Source organism: Ptychodera flava, chromosome 17, assembly GCF_041260155.1.
Source record: "Ptychodera flava strain L36383 chromosome 17, AS_Pfla_20210202, whole genome shotgun sequence".
Taxonomy (NCBI): Eukaryota; Metazoa; Hemichordata; class Enteropneusta; family Ptychoderidae; genus Ptychodera; species Ptychodera flava.
Window position 1 is genome coordinate 23,930,533 of NC_091944.1, and position 16,198 is coordinate 23,946,730.

Genomic DNA, 16,198 nt, shown 5'->3' on the forward strand with positions numbered 1-16,198 from the left:
ATTTGGGAAAATTGGATGAGAGTAATTATTAGGAAAATGTAACGAAATCGAAATTTTTACAGCTGAAATTTAACAAAATGATAGAATAGTGTAAAATTTGAAATATTGTTCTCATCGGACAAAACAACGAAAATACAACGATTATTGCATACCTCTTTCATCGGATTCAATTTTATGAAAATAAGTTCATTTTTGTGTAAATGTACTGAAGAAACGAGACAAAATGCTTAAAATTTCTCTAATTGACGAATTTTGAGTCAGGGCACTTTTGAAATGTCCCTGACTTTTTCATGAATTTAAGGCTTCATAAACATTAAATTGAGTCAGGGCACATTTTAAAAGACCCTGACTGACTTAACTGTAAATCAATCGAAAAACTTCATTTTGGTCGAGGAAAAATGACAAACTGAGATTATTACTAGTGTTTCAGTAAAGAAGAAACTACAGACAATCTCTCATATTTTCATTCAAATATGAATATTGTTCACAAGTTTTGAACAATATTGCATTAGATACTATCATGCACTGATTCTTACTCATAAGGTTTCAACAGCATCGTAAATTTTGAATAAAATTTCAAAGATGGTAAGCAAATATGGTGTAAAAGTAGAGAAATTTCTAAAATTCTTGAGAAATTCTGCCTATCCAATTATCCCAATTTAGTTCCAATCGTGTTGTGACCTATAGTAATCAACTTGACAGACAGTGACAATTGTCAGCAGTCGTAGCTTCCTGTTATTAATGAAGTATGTTAACCCTTCAAATCTCGATGTAACCGCCTGTCTTGCTTTAAGTGATGTATTGTTTTAACATATGCTTAAGTTATTAGAAATGACCAGAGGTTAATGTTGACTCAAGCTTAAAGTTGAAAGATCATCTCATCCTGTTTTGATAGTATTTCAAGTCGTGCTTACAACCGACAACTTGTTGTGTGAGCTTCAGTTACTTCCGTGTTTGACTTTCTTCTCTTTCGCATTTGAGAGAAACAAACGTCGGCTTTATTCGGAAATGGTGAGCTATTCGTGGGCGTAACGTCAGTCCAATGGTAAGCTACACCAAATGTGAACGTCGAAATAATTCGGGCTGTAGTTGATAGAGCAAGGTTGACCTCGAGAGCGATTCCCAGTACAGTACACATTCGCACATCGCGGTACTACAGGCTGATACTAGATAGGACCTGTACTTCAACACAAAAACCGTAAAGTCAGAGAAGTAACATCAGTAAGTGATAAAACTTTCAGCTCAAAGGGAGATGATTTTCGGACATGTACATACATTGCAACATAGGGTCATGCTATCAGCGGATATATTCTTAGGCGATCACTAAGAGTAGTTTAAACAATCTTACATTGTCACCTATGAAAATCCTCGGATTTATCATAAATTATCGCAATCATACCAATCCATAATCCAATGACAGTAGGTCAGAATTCGCAAGACAATAGTTGTAAACATAGACACAAAACAGCACAGAACAGACAGTAAATAGACGGTACACAAACAAAGTCACATTCATGAAAGAAAGATATATGGACCTCTGGCCAGAAGACCAAGAAGTGATGTCAGGTGTTTCGAAAATAGTAGCGCATCCTGCCCCACATGTGGCACCCGCCATATATCAATCTATAAGTCAGATAGGTAGTGGTCACTAACTAAGGCCGATTTAATAGTTTGTAAGACAGATGGCCATGTCTCTCTACAAAATCACCATATGAACTGCATGCTCTAGCATATCGAATAAGCTGGGAAATGTATACCCCATAAGCTGGTGAGAGTGGAATATTACTTATGAGGTGTGGAAAATTGATGATACTAAAGTTGAAATCATCTCTCTTGTCATATAGCCTAGTAGAAAGGTGACCATTAGAGTCAAATTCAAGTAAAATGTCCAGATATGAAGCAGAAAAGGCCGTTTCTGTAGTTTCTTTAATCTCCAAATTCTTTAATCTATAAATTATACCTCTAGAAGTCTACCTTAAAAAAATTAATTTCACCAAGCAGTACATAAATACATTTATTTCAATTTGGTCTCCGTTTTTGCATAATATATCGCTTATTTGAACAGACATTGAATATGAAATATTCAGATGCGGATTTATCAGCATCGATCAGTCAATTTATCAATTTTTATCAATCAATCAAACCGGTAAAATGATAAATGCTATCCAGAGCAGAAAAGGATTTGATATTGGCAATGGGGAAAGAGGATACATTTTAAAGAGCACGAGCTGTGAGTTTTAATGCTGTTTTTGATTTATCATTTCTGTAAAAGAGGATACTATGTATGTTTAAGAGCACGAGCTGTGAATATTTTATGCTCTCGTTAATTCATCAATTGTGACTTGTTTACGCTCATGACTTGGCTTGCTGTTAATCTTTCTTGGAGAGAAATGTTACATATGTATCTTATTTTGAAACGTACATTTAATATACTGAAAACAAAGAACACTATCGGTACCAAATATTTTATTACCCATATCAATTTATTCTGCAACGCGTATAGCCGCTTTAAAATCACATCTTTGATATCTGTCGATAACATTTCCGATTTTATTGACTTAAAAAATAAACCGATTATCACAGAAATTATTTTTGGTTACTTGAAGAGTGAACCAATTTAATTTCTACAATAAAACCATTAATTGCTTCATGGACAAGCTGTTAATTTTTACAGCCTATCGCTGAATACTCTATACAAGACGGTCATCTTTGCAGATTAACATAATTTATGAGTAACATGCTGTATTTCAATCCCTCTTTTATGACGCCGTCTGCGGCACCAATTTTTATTATTTTTCATGATATCATTATTTCAATTTTAAGACAGCCAGAGACTTTGAGTAATTCAAATCACTTACAATTAAGTCTGTTTTCACTATGGTACGATAATTTGTACATGTCCTTTTATCAAGAGGATAATTTAAAGAAAGAGAAAGGTAAGGTTTCTACAGGCACAGTAAAATATTCAAATTACTACAGGGTAGATAAACACTCGAAAAATATGTTATCTAGTGTCCATTAGTAACAAATAAAATAGTTTGTGTCTGTCATTATGTTTTCCTACCCAGCTGATAGAATGATAGACTGTGATTTTCAAGGTATATCGAATTGGCTTATACACAAACTCTGGAACACAGCAAACATATGTTATAAAATGACTATCAAAATTTCCTGTACACTTTGGAGGGAGGTATACAACCTTTTCGTCGACCTCAGCAAGAAAAAATGGTAAAATTTTTACGAGTCCCGCGAGCCATATGTTCGGTCTGTAATATTCTATTGCATACCTATCACGAGTTATTATCCATTTGAATAAAAAACTGATTTGTATTCTGAGACTCCATTAAAACACCGAGTAATGAGGACAAACTGATTTATTTATAATGAATCTGCTATCAAAAGGAATGAAACAGCATCAGTGAAGGACTTCACGCCATGATTGACTGGTTGACACATATTAAGACTGTAGCCAGCACTCAGGGAGATGGAATATGTTAATCGATGAAATTTTCATGTCAGTTGCTATGGTCAAAATCTCTACTTCATTAATGGGTGTTCGAGATTACGAATTCAGCATTCTTACCAGTGAAAAATTCCTTACCCAAATGAAACATGAGTCACAGATTTAGTTCAATTTCGTAATCAGTGTTCACAATCACATCACACAACGCAATGAATGGGAAGAGAGTTAACCTTGATCTTTACATTTATTGAGTGGACGAAAGAAAACTGTCAAAGATACGCGGATATTTTCTCAGGAGAATTACTTTCAACGATTTTTTACTGTGGAAGAGACCCAAACTTGTTTAACGTTATAGTATTCTACTAATTCAAAACGTTTCCGGTGTTGTGAGTTGATTTTTTATTGTGTAATGAGCCGACTGCTGATGACTTATTAAGGGAACTTCACAAACCCTGCTCTATTGTGTATTGGTACTGCCACTGTATCGGTCTAGGAAATGTCTCTCCGGACAATATGTTATCAAGAACTGGCCGAACTCTTATTGGCACTGATTGCACTCAAATCTGTAAGATTTTAGAATTCTATGTCTAGATGCTTTAGTACTTGTATTTATGCATTTTAGAGTAAATTAGTAACTGCTCAAAACCATTAATTTTCATCATTTGGTACGTCAAGGTTTTGTTGTTGAATAAGATCTTGTAAACGAAGTAAATGTTTAGTATCGTTAGATGGCGTTCACTACGAGATCCCATGCAGCTGGACCAATGCATATCACTTTTGACCTATGAGTCTTCTGAGTGTAAAGTTAGTTTAATTTCTTATTTCTGTATCTTTCCTGTGATTTATTTCAGTTAAATTGTTCTCTGGGAATTATTCTCAATCTGGAAGGCATTCTTATATTCAAATAAACAAAGTGATACACAGATCGGATATTTGGGTCGTCTTATTTAAGAGGCAACGCATTTTGTTGTCGTCGTAAACCTATGACACTGTAGTCACACACACATGCAATCTGTGCGATTGTACCAATTGAACATTCCCATAGCAATGTACATTAACAAGTGTCTACAACTGAGAGATCAATAACAAACAACAACAATGAACAAACAAATACTCTCTCCAGTTTGTCTTCTATTTATGTACACTATGCACTTTTATTTATTTATATATTTATTTATTTATTTATTTATTTATTTATTTATTTATCGCTGGTTTGGTCTTTTTTGGTTACTCATCGTATTGCTTCGTTGAAGTCTCTATGTTTGACGAAGTTTAGTCTTTCATTAGGGTAAAGAGTGTCAGTAAAGTAATTGTAATTTTTTCATTTACTGATACTCCATCGGGCTTCAGATATCATCCAAAGCGAGAGAAAAAATAGGTGATGGAAAAAGGGAAACCTGTACAAGAAAACCAATAGAAAAGGTGATGTCATTGACGCTGTTACTAAAGAAGAGCGATTAAAGAAACGATGTGATATGTAGCCAAGCCTCCCATTGCCGTATTCAAGAACTAGGTAGCACTATTAAAATTCCGGAAGGGTAATTAAAGGATAATAGAAGTCTTGTTGACAATTTCCAAAATTTCTAGATATGTCAGCATAATTGTTTAGTAACTGTATATCGTTCGCTTGTTAAGAGTATTTTAACGTTTGATATTGTCTCTCGGTATGGGAACCTGTCAGTTAAGGACAAAATGAGAATAACACAAGTCATCAATCTGGCAGGAGAGATTGTTGGTATAAAACAACAGCAACATTCAGTAGTATACTACCAACCTTTGAACAGGAAAGCCATTCAGGCTCATCAGGATCAAACACATCAACTCAGCACAGAATTCAAAATTCTACCATCAAGTCGACGACTCAAGGTACTCTTTGCCCCAAAAATTTTTGTAGAAAAAGTCTTTCATTCCCTCAGCTGTGGCAGTTTTAAACTCGGAATTTTATACCCAATTCATTGATTTTTTTTTCAGATTCTGTGTATGTGTGTTCTAATAATTTTAAGGCGGGAGCTTTGTGGTGCCTGGAGAAAATGTTTCATTTGTGCGCGTTTCAATAATGGACAATAAAGTTATTTAATTTGATTTGAATTTTTAGTAACCGCAACCGTTTGACACCAAAATTTTCGTCTTGTCATGCACACATCATACTTGATCACGTAAACGATGAAGGCGGTGTCCGACGAGGTATAGTGGAATATCTTATGTAAAATTTATCAGTTAGGAAGTCGAAGGGGTGAGTTACAAAGCAAGCAGATGGACTCGGCCTATGGCCTCTTGGACCAAACTGTTTTGGGCGACTCTCAGACTGTCGATAACACAAACGTAACGGTGTTACCCTCATTTGTCCTGCCGACATCTGTATACCAAGAAGTTGTAAGGTAAAGGTCCTGGAAAGTTGTAATTGTAAATATCAAAATTCTTATGTCCTACGCTGGTAATAGCCGGGTGATAAAGATTCGCTGATTATTATTATCAGTGCAGTTAAAATATGTCTATCGCAGTCATTGACTCAATTTGGTCAACTTTTTTCTTGCATGACAATATGTATAAGAATGTCAATGAGAGTCCTGTACCCGTCTCATATGTCCGTCAAGTAAAGCAACTATAGAAGCTTTTCATATAGACATCATCTTACGCCGCAAGTTGAGCAACTGAATTGATAAAGACATGTATTTACATAAGAATGAAAACCTTACGATCTTACGATGTTGTGCATAAGTACTTAGTAACAAGACCAAACGTTGACCAATTAAATTTAAATGAGGTTACTTTCTGTCAAAAAAGACAATATCTCTGAATTTACAGCTCAGTATTCTCTCCTCTCTTGCACATCCTAAACATGACACTGTGATCTCTGATTTCCCCGTCTGTTGCCTACATCATAATAAACGAATTTATATACCGTTTGCTTTTATCTACCAGAAATGTTATGCGATAAACAGGCAAATGTCATCGCAATCGATTTCATAAAATCGTCTTATTTGGATATGGCATTTCAACATCTACGACAGTTGGAGGAAAGATAGCATACATTTTCAGCTACACAACGAATACTTTGAAACTTAAATCGTTCTAAGAAACATTCTTTTATAGCAGCAGGTGTCAGACGACTTGAACATCGAGAGATAGAATGACGAATATAATCAGTGCCTTAATAAATAAATAAATAAATAAATAAATAAATAAATAATTAAATAAGCAGTTCAAAGATATTGAGTTGAACTTCGCTATCCTTTATTTGACAGAAATAAAGCCACAAAGAGATAAAGAGGTAATGAACGTTATTTTATCATTGTTTTGAAATCATTTAAAATAGATAGATATCGTGATCTGGTTTCAAGCCAAATGAGAATCCTCTTTTCTAAGACATATTTAACCTTCACCCTTAAAATCAATATGGCATGCATATCTGAAATCTGTCTCATTACAATAATTTTTCTCTTGTCAGTTTTCGCGTTCATGTAGATATGCGTTCATAGCAAATGCATCTAGGCAGCCATAACTTCTACCTCACACATGGTCAGCATCTGTGTTCTATCAATCAGCTGTACACTGACGTATCGTCCACTCATTGGAGTCTCACAACCACATCTAACATGGATGGGGTTTACTTTGGCCATTCTACCAAGTATCATCATTCCACAAATAGGGTTGTCTTCAAAATTATCGCTGTCTCCAACGCGTATTTCTGCATTCTTGATACGGAAAGCTGGAAGAAAATTATGGCATATATTCAATGAGCTTGTTTGTTTGATTATTTGCTTGTGAATGTGCGTGTATGTATGTATGTATGTATGTATGTATGTATGTATGTATGTATGTATGTATGTATGTATGTATGTATGTATGTATGCATTCGTGTCTGTCTGTACGTCTGACAATGTATAAACGTGTTAGAAAGGAACGTATGTAATGTTCTTATATTTGAAGTATCGGTACAATGTATATATATATATATATATATATATATATATATATATATATATATATATATATATATATATATATATATATATATATATATATATATATATATCGTGTGTGTGTGTTAGTCTGTGCCTGTATATTGATGTATCTAAAGTGTATGTATAAAACTCTGCTTCTATGTTTATGTGTTCTTTATGCATGTTTCCTCCTTTCACTATGGAATAAAGAGGGAATAAGTTTAAATGTTCATAGTTTGTAAAAATAAAACCAACAAGCTTTTTATCATTATCAATAGATTGAATGGTACACTATTTGCTCAACATTTTTGAAAGCATTCTCATTAATTCAGTCTCGCATCGTTACAAAAAATTCTTAGCAATAACGAATGTAAAATACAAAAATTAGAAACATAGGGAATATAATTGACGACAACGATATTACTCGATATTGACTGACTTTCAAGGTCTATGTTTATCTTTGACATAGAAGGTTCTGTACTTACGACAGCAGTCTTCTCTGTTTGTGATGACAACTTCATAGATGTCATGACTACGCCCGAGGTCCACTTTCCACCATGGCTGATATTCTTTGTTTGTCCACGAACAAGAGCCCGTCGCTACGTCAGTACTGAAATCCCCATCAACTGCGTTTTCAGATCCCGAATCCTTTTTAGGTTTGTCTGAACTTTGTGAGGTTGGTCTGCCCTCTGCCACGTTGTGAAGACCGGAAGGAAATTCGCACGCTATTGACAGAGAGTAAAAACGAAATGAAACATATTACATGACCTTAACCAATATCAAATATCCCTGTTCGTGCGAAGACGATGGATCTAAAACCTGCCAAAAATAGATCTACAATGTACCATACATCACCAACATTATGTCGGACACATATATGAAATGAAAGGGAAAGATTCATAGTGTTCGTTGTCGAAAATATATAGTGATCAAATCGATTCTTTTCGATTTATATGCAATTTTTTTGTATTTTTGTGATTGAAACTCGATATGTTTGACCAAAGCAAGCGACAATGGACCATCATTTGAGGAAATAAAATAAAATGGGTTTCCTACCATTTTAACTGCTTATTATGACATTTGAGAGAGGAGTTTTTCAACAACGTAATAACTAGACACATTATTCAAACAGTTTGAACCCATACCTACTGTAAAGTGTCGACATGACACAGGGCAAACAACGCAGCTGTACATGAACAGTTCAAAATTGAGGCTCAATGATTAGACATAATGTTGCAATTCTCTGTAACTACTGTACTCGATTAAGAGTCAACACTTAATCTAGTATACAAATCAAAGATACTTTAGGTATTGTTGTACTCTTAGCTATGGCACTTAACACCTACAGCTTGATTTAAGAAGCATATTCATCCATTACATTATTGTTTTTCACTCATGATAAACGAAACGGTCTCTTCTATATTCCAAGCATAACGTCACTGTTGACTGTAACTGCAAAATCTGCAACTGTTGTCTCAACTTGATCTCAGTAACAGACAATGAAGTCACCTTAATGCTCTAGATAACACATCATTAGTATTAGACGTGGATAATCTTTTGTGATACAATAACTCTTGTCTGTATGTCGTCTGCTCCATGCACACTGTGTTGCTCGGTCGAGCAAAGGATTGTAACATCTAAGTCGGTTGCTGTGACCAACTCTTTTGGGTTGGAAACGGTAGCCGACTGGTTTTGTGTGAGGCCTAGCAGCTAGGCGATGTTGCCGTGAGTGTGTGAGGGTTCGAATCCCGTTTGGGTTATAGTAAAAAAATTATTGCTATGTTTCATCTGACATTTAATGTAATTTAAATGTTATACTTTGAATGCAAGGGTTTTTCCTTGGGTAGCATAATATTATGTTGCTGTAAAAATATATAAAAACGGAATACTCACGTGCGAGAGTCGGAATCATGGTAGCTGGATTTCAAAATAAAGCAAACATCCATAGCTGAATATCAGATTTATATTTTTGAACTCATTTAATATTTATGGACAATAATATAATGTCCGATATTTGCCTTGGGATTACGTTTTGTAATCTACTCTATCTAAAATTCGTACATATGAAACAAGTTTCTAAAGGACACAAAACACTGTAAACCACGGTGACGGAGTAGTCAACGTCAATTAAATTGGACTCTGTAAATGGCTTTATAAAATACGATAGTGGATCAGACAGGTAACACATATTGGTACTCAAATCAAAACAAGCAAGATATAAGATCCATGAATTCGACAAGTTTGTATTTCTACAAGACTTCTTAGAAATAGATCATGTGCACACATTATATGCCGTGTGTCCGGTTGTTTTTTTATACACAGTGGAAACCACGTATTTCGTATACACGTTGTTCAAGACGATCCTTCCTGAAATTGCCATTCTTTTACCTTGTATAATTTGTATAATTGCTAACATTAAACATGCTGTTGATAGGAATTTCTTGTATCTATACTAAAAGCAAACTACAAACAAAAGCACAAAACAAACTGTTGCATGCAATCACATGCAAACTTAAGGTCGTTAAAGCAACTTACTTTCTCCTTCTGCGAGTGCATCAGGCGGGAAAAAAGGATATTATGTTGAGTAGTATATTTGTTTATCTAAAGTCATAATCGCAAAATCTAAATTCTTGGAAGCAGCGCCAGTTATATTGACGGTAATACCGTATGCATTGATGGCGACCGATTTACGGCATAACATACTAAACCTCAAATATTTTTCTGGAATAAGTATGGAGTCGGGAAATCGTATATGGAAAGACGCAAATAAGAACATCATAAATATTTCACAAAATATATTTTGACTTTTTACATATATTATACGGCTTTCTCGATTGGCCAGCTGTCTTGAAGACAATGAGAAATAAATTTAGTCGTGAATTGTATAGTCAACTCAAGTGATTACCAAGCCGCCTGTTTGTGCACATGAGAAACGAACAACAAAACGAAAACGCTTGCTGTTTTCCCAAAACAAAAGCCTTTTGGATATTTTGCTGCAAAAAACTGGAAATCGTAGAGAAATTGTAATGATGTTTGCATATTATCAAAAAAAGTTGGACACAATGAAAAATAAAACTTCAAATAACCATTTTTGCCAGTTTCATGAAGCAGGACTGTTATGCTTTGCTCATGATAAATGTGTAAGAATAATTCGAATTCAGATTTTTCTCCTCAAATTGTTTTGTCAGACTTGTTATAACAAACCGGTTATTGTCAATTATGAATCATTCTGCATGAAAGGTTTTTACCTGAAAAAAAAAACGTTGAGTAGTTGCGCGCAGACGCAAAAGAGCATTTTATGTAATCTCTTGCAAAAACCTTCTGCCCCTTTTGGTTTAGAACTATTTTATCACAGTTAATGTGAGCTTGCATCCAGTCAGATAACGAATTTGCGTACCTAGCGATCTTATATATAATACGATGAATGATTACCTGGAGCTGCTGTTGTTTGGGCAGGAAGCGTTGGTGGCGGTGGCGTTGGTGGCGCTTCGGTCGGCGGTGGTGCTTTTTCATGTTACAAGTAAAACGAAAACACATTATTATTATTATTTATTTTTGTGTGTATATTTTTCTAAATTAATCGCGTTTGAATGTCACTACAATTTGGAATTACGTAATTGCCTGAGCTAATAAGTAACTTATTATTTTCCTAAATGTTTTGGTTGTGGAATATTTTATTATGAAGCAGCTATGGATTTTATATAGTGAGCAATGCTCGTGGTTTTGTTTCGAAATCATATTAACGGTGAATGTTAAAGATGAGCGAATGCTTACAATGTGTCGCAGGTGGTTCTACTGTTAATATTTGCGAGAGTTCAAAAAGTTTGTAAACTTGTGTAAACTCACGAAATAAATTACCTGTATATCCACAAACGAACACTTTTCTAATGCTGCAAGGAGTGTCGTCCCATTGATGTTGCCTCCCAGCCCTTGTAAAAGGAATATCAGGAAATAACAGCAATCGAGACTGTATGAATAAATGGCAATGGCAGTAACTGTTGTGCAGTAAACGGCGGGCAACGACCTCTCCAACGATCTCTCCAAACATTTGAAATCCGATGGTATGTTTGCACTTAACAAAATTTATTATCATAAGAAAATGTAAAACGTTATTTTTATGTGAATAAAGAACTTCGTGAGCGATTAAATTCGTTGATGAAATAGAAAAAGATAAATAATGAAAGGTGGTCTGATTTGAATATGGCCTATCCAGATCATTGTTACTTCGATGTATCAATTGAACTCACCAATAAAATGTCTCACAAAACAATGTAACAAATAATATACCACCACTAATTCAGCTTGTAAGCCATCCTTATTGCCATTATGGTAATACATACCAAAGTTGTAGACAACGACCACTTCCATTTGGTTCTCCATTTGCCCATGGATGGTAGGCAGTCAGTGCAGCGCCATCACTGGTGACCCAATCATTACTGGAATCTTGGTGTCCGTTAATCCAAACATCGGTGTTATGTAGCTGGTTCAGAATCAAAAGCCTGATTATCGCAGAATGTGTTTCCTCACTCGTGTCAATCGCCAATGTCATACCCGATGCTTCGCAAGTCGCCTGTGCATCTTCATGACTCTTTGAACTGGTGAACAACTTGAATGCTGGCTCTTTGTACTCTTTAATTAGAAAATTAGTTAATTAAGAAGTCATTCAATAAACATAAAATAAACGTAAACTCATAATTGCATCAAAATGCAATCGAGGAACAGACAAAGAAAATGGCCACGGCTCATAAATAATTAAAATTCAGTGTATGTATGTATGTATGTATGTATGTATGTATGTATGTATGTATGTATGTATGTATGTATGTATGTATGTATGTATGTATGTAATTGTTATATGTGTGTAATTGTCATATGTGTGTAATTGTCATATATGCATATGTAACAAGCAGATATCTCTCTTATTCTCTGCCTATCTGTCTGTCTCTCTGTCTCTCTCTCTCTCTGTCTCCTTGTCTCTCTTTGTCTCTCTCTCTCTTTCTCTCTCTCTCTCTCTCTCTCTCTCTCTCTATATATATATATATATACATATACATATATATATATATATATATATATATATAATATATATATATATATAATATATATATAACTTACCGTCCTGATCACAAATAAACGGTTTAGTCTTTTTACATGGTGTATCATCCCAGTCCTGATCTCTCCCCGCCCTAGAGGGATAGAAATATTTAAAGAAATGTAAAAACCAGCCAAAACTGGAGTCATTGAATTTATATCTTCAGCATGACACCATCGTTAATGGTTGTTTTTACTCAAAACTATTGTTTATAAATTGCCATTGTACGTAAGGTCACATTTGTGCCATAAAAAGATTCTTTAAAAATGAAAGATTCTTATTCGTTTTGATTTATCTATTCACTAACCATAGCTGTAAACAACGGCCACTTCCATTGGGTTCTGCCCATGTCCAGGGATGGTAACTTGTCAAAGGTTCGCCCTCGATGGTTACCCACTCTCCGTCGTGCATCTGTAGTCCATTTACCCATATATCCGAGTCTCGCAAGCCGTAAGCATAAATGAGTGAAAGAATTTCCGAATGGGTGCTCTCACTCCTATCAACAACAAGAGTCATGCCGTTTGCTTCGCAGGTAGCTTGGGCATCGCCCTTAGTCATTGGCTCAGTGAACATTTGCAGCGATGATTGTACGTCGGCTCCTTGTTGGGTTGACAGAAATACGGTCAAATTAAGTACAGCATTGCAAAGAGTATTATTCATTCATTCATTCATACATTCATTCATCCATTTATTTATTTATTTATTATTTATTTATTAATTTATTTATTTACACTGTTATTAAGTGGCCGATTTACTTGTACTGTAATTTCCGTCGGGGCTCAAGCAAGTATTCTGCGACATGTACAATTTATTCAATTCAAACTTTTACCAACTGACCAACTGACTTGCGCAAATAAGACACAGCTCAGTAGATGCAGACAAACGGAGATGCAGACGATACTTAACATTTTTATTTGCACGCAAAAAAAGACACTGACACAGAATGAAAATAAGAGAAGATTTCATAAACCGCGTTTTTTAACATACTGACTTGCATAAACTTTTCATAAGAGAAGGCAGAGGTCGACTGGCAGATAAACTTACATATAAGGAAAACAACCAGCAAACAAACAGATAGGTGGAGACACAGCAGGATATATATTGTATAGACAGACGGACAGATAGACAGGCAAACAGGCAGGCAGGCAGATAGATAGATAGATAGATAGATAGATAGATAGATAGATAGATAGATAGATAGATAGATAGATAGATAGATAGATAGATAGATAGATAGATATAGCTTAGTTTGTTATTTGTAAGTTGTTAGTTTGAAATTACCTCCTTGATCGCATAAATACGGTTTTGTGTATCTACATGGCGTATCATCCCAATCGTGATCTCTGGCTTGCCTGTAATCATAGAAAACCAAAACCTGATGGTTAATCAAACCAAACTTTTTTAGTTTACACAAATTGTCAAGCTTAATCAAGGCACCACTCTTTGTGGTCGTTGGGCTGTAGTTCAATCTCGAACTGGTTTTGTTCCGATGAAAGGGGAAACACTGGTCAGTGAGCTCACTGCACTCTTAATACTACATGCAATCAAAATATAATAGCTGGCTAAACACTTCAGGACAAACCATGTTTTGTTCTGATATTTTATTGGACACTCACCACAGCTGTAAGCAGTGCCCGCTTCCATTTGGTTCTCTACGTGTCCAACGTTGGTACGTTGTCAAGGGATCTCCATCTGTGGTTACCCATTGATTATTTTTGAGCTGTATACCATTAATCCAGACATCTGTGTTTTCTAAACCATTACTTCTAATCATCGAAAGTATTGCAGAATGTGTAGACTCACTCGTGTCCTTGGCCAGTATCATGCCGTTTGCCATGCACGAAGCTTGGGCATCGGGGAAGCTTTTAGGCTCCCTAAACAGCTGCAGTCCCGAGGCTAAGAGATAAATAGATTAAATGAATAATGTATTACATTGCTACGTTTCCTCTGCAAATGCTGTGCCTATTTATTATTCTGTCACTCAAAGACACGATGGCGTATGCGTAATCATAGCATTTGCTTCTTGAATCATCAATATCAACCACTCTTTGGTTAAACGCAAATTAGCATTGACCTTTATTTTCAAATAAATCTGAAAAAACTGCAATCCTATTGTTGTAAAGTAAGGGTGCTACAAGAAGAGAACTTACTCGAATTCAATTTTAGCAATACTGTTAGGCAGCCATGTATCGAATCAGATTTACCCCAATCTCGTATTTGCTTTAAGATCTCCCTGAACCATTAGCCTGGATTGAAAAATTCCACAAGGGACGTAACTCAGCCAGAAGGAATCTGATCGTCTTTGATTTTAACATTAGGCTCCTGTAAATTTTGAAAAATGTTGATCTCATTTTTGTAAACTTTTGAAGGCTATGTTTGCCAGGAAGGCAGATTTGGTACTTGAATATATTTTTCTAGGTATTCAGTTGTTCAAACGAGGAATGATGGTATTGAGAAATATTCAGTGGTTCATTATTGTTAGAAAGCAACTTCAGACTCGCTACAGCCTCGTAGTCATTGATATATACTTGTTATGTCTCCCGCCAACGAAAAAATTAAAGCTAGATCCCGGATAAAATTTAACATATGTCCTCTCATAATTACTTGTTTCTAGATGCCATCTCCGTAAGTGACCAATAAAGATTGTTTAACGATGAATTTGCCCACCTAGTTGTCCAAGCCGTCTCACTGACACGGTTCGTACATGTATTTCACTCATCGAAATGCATTAAGTTTATACTTTTCCAGACATAAAGATCAAAGCACAATCACCAATTGTAGATACCAAAGCAAAACATTCTTAAACATAAAAAATGACTTTGAATCTACGAACTGAGCTTTATCGTCTCATCTAGCAACGTGGCAGCCAACATACGACCACTTTAACAATGAAAATGTTAGCGCTTTTCAGCCTCATTTTGTAATAATATAATATTAATGACAGTGCAAAATAATTTATATTTAAAGTGTAATATGTTTGCTCGAACTCCCATGAAGTATAGACTTATTCTAGTTTAAAAGAAAAACTAAAATATGAAAGCATCTTTCATTTGTCCAAAAGTGCGAAGATTACATGAAATACTTACCTTGCTGATACATTATCGCAGCAGCGATAAACATCGACCTAAGCAACCACTTCATGGTTTTGAACTAATATAAGACTTGCAATCAGAAAGACATCGTATTGAAGTTAACTCTTGTATTTATAGTTTTCATGTAGCTATGTATAGTACTTTTTGCCCAATGGTAGCTGCACACGATAATCTCATATACAAAAGGCAAAAATATGCATTTTTGATACTCATAGATAAACATCTGTCGTTTCATGAATATATAATGAGTATACGAACACATGAAATCATGAATCCGTCCGTCCATCTACCAATCCATCCGTACGTACGTACGTATCGACAGCCAGATAAGTGTATCCTATAAAGTATGATACATGTATACTTTAATTATAATACGACATATTAAAGTAAATACACAATGCGTGAAGGCGAAGAATGCAGTGTTGTTTTGAATTTTCTTTTATGATTACATAATTTTTGAAGAATACTATCAAAATTCTTAAAAAAATTTTCAATTACTTTTCGTGCATTAACAATTGATATTCATTGAATAACCACAAGGACAAACAAGATTCAGATAGCTTTCGGCAAGTTATGATAACAGCTCTGTTGAGAACAAGTTACAATC

General features: G+C 35.0%; 1 protein-coding gene across 2 annotated transcripts; it reads right to left on the minus strand.

Annotated features, from left to right (window-relative positions):
• Window positions 1–6,677: 6,677 nt before the first annotated feature.
• LOC139115836 (C-type mannose receptor 2-like) lies at window positions 6,678–15,930 on the minus strand. Of its 2 annotated transcripts, none has more exons than XM_070678221.1 (11): window positions 15,850–15,930; window positions 14,116–14,395; window positions 13,781–13,851; window positions 12,807–13,098; window positions 12,523–12,593; window positions 11,748–12,036; window positions 11,266–11,336; window positions 10,840–10,911; window positions 9,301–9,324; window positions 7,893–8,132; window positions 6,678–7,172 (listed from the first exon to the last, which is right to left on the minus strand). In XM_070678221.1, exons 1-11 carry the CDS (start codon window positions 15,875–15,877, stop codon window positions 6,952–6,954), a joined length of 1,659 nt encoding a protein of 552 aa, XP_070534322.1. In that variant the 5' UTR covers window positions 15,878–15,930; the 3' UTR covers window positions 6,678–6,951. The 2 variants fall into 2 exon arrangements, with proteins under 2 accessions (XP_070534322.1, XP_070534321.1); XM_070678220.1 differs by lacking the exon at window positions 15,850–15,930 and adding an exon at window positions 15,586–15,675.
• Between the last annotated feature and the right edge of the window lie 268 nt (window positions 15,931–16,198).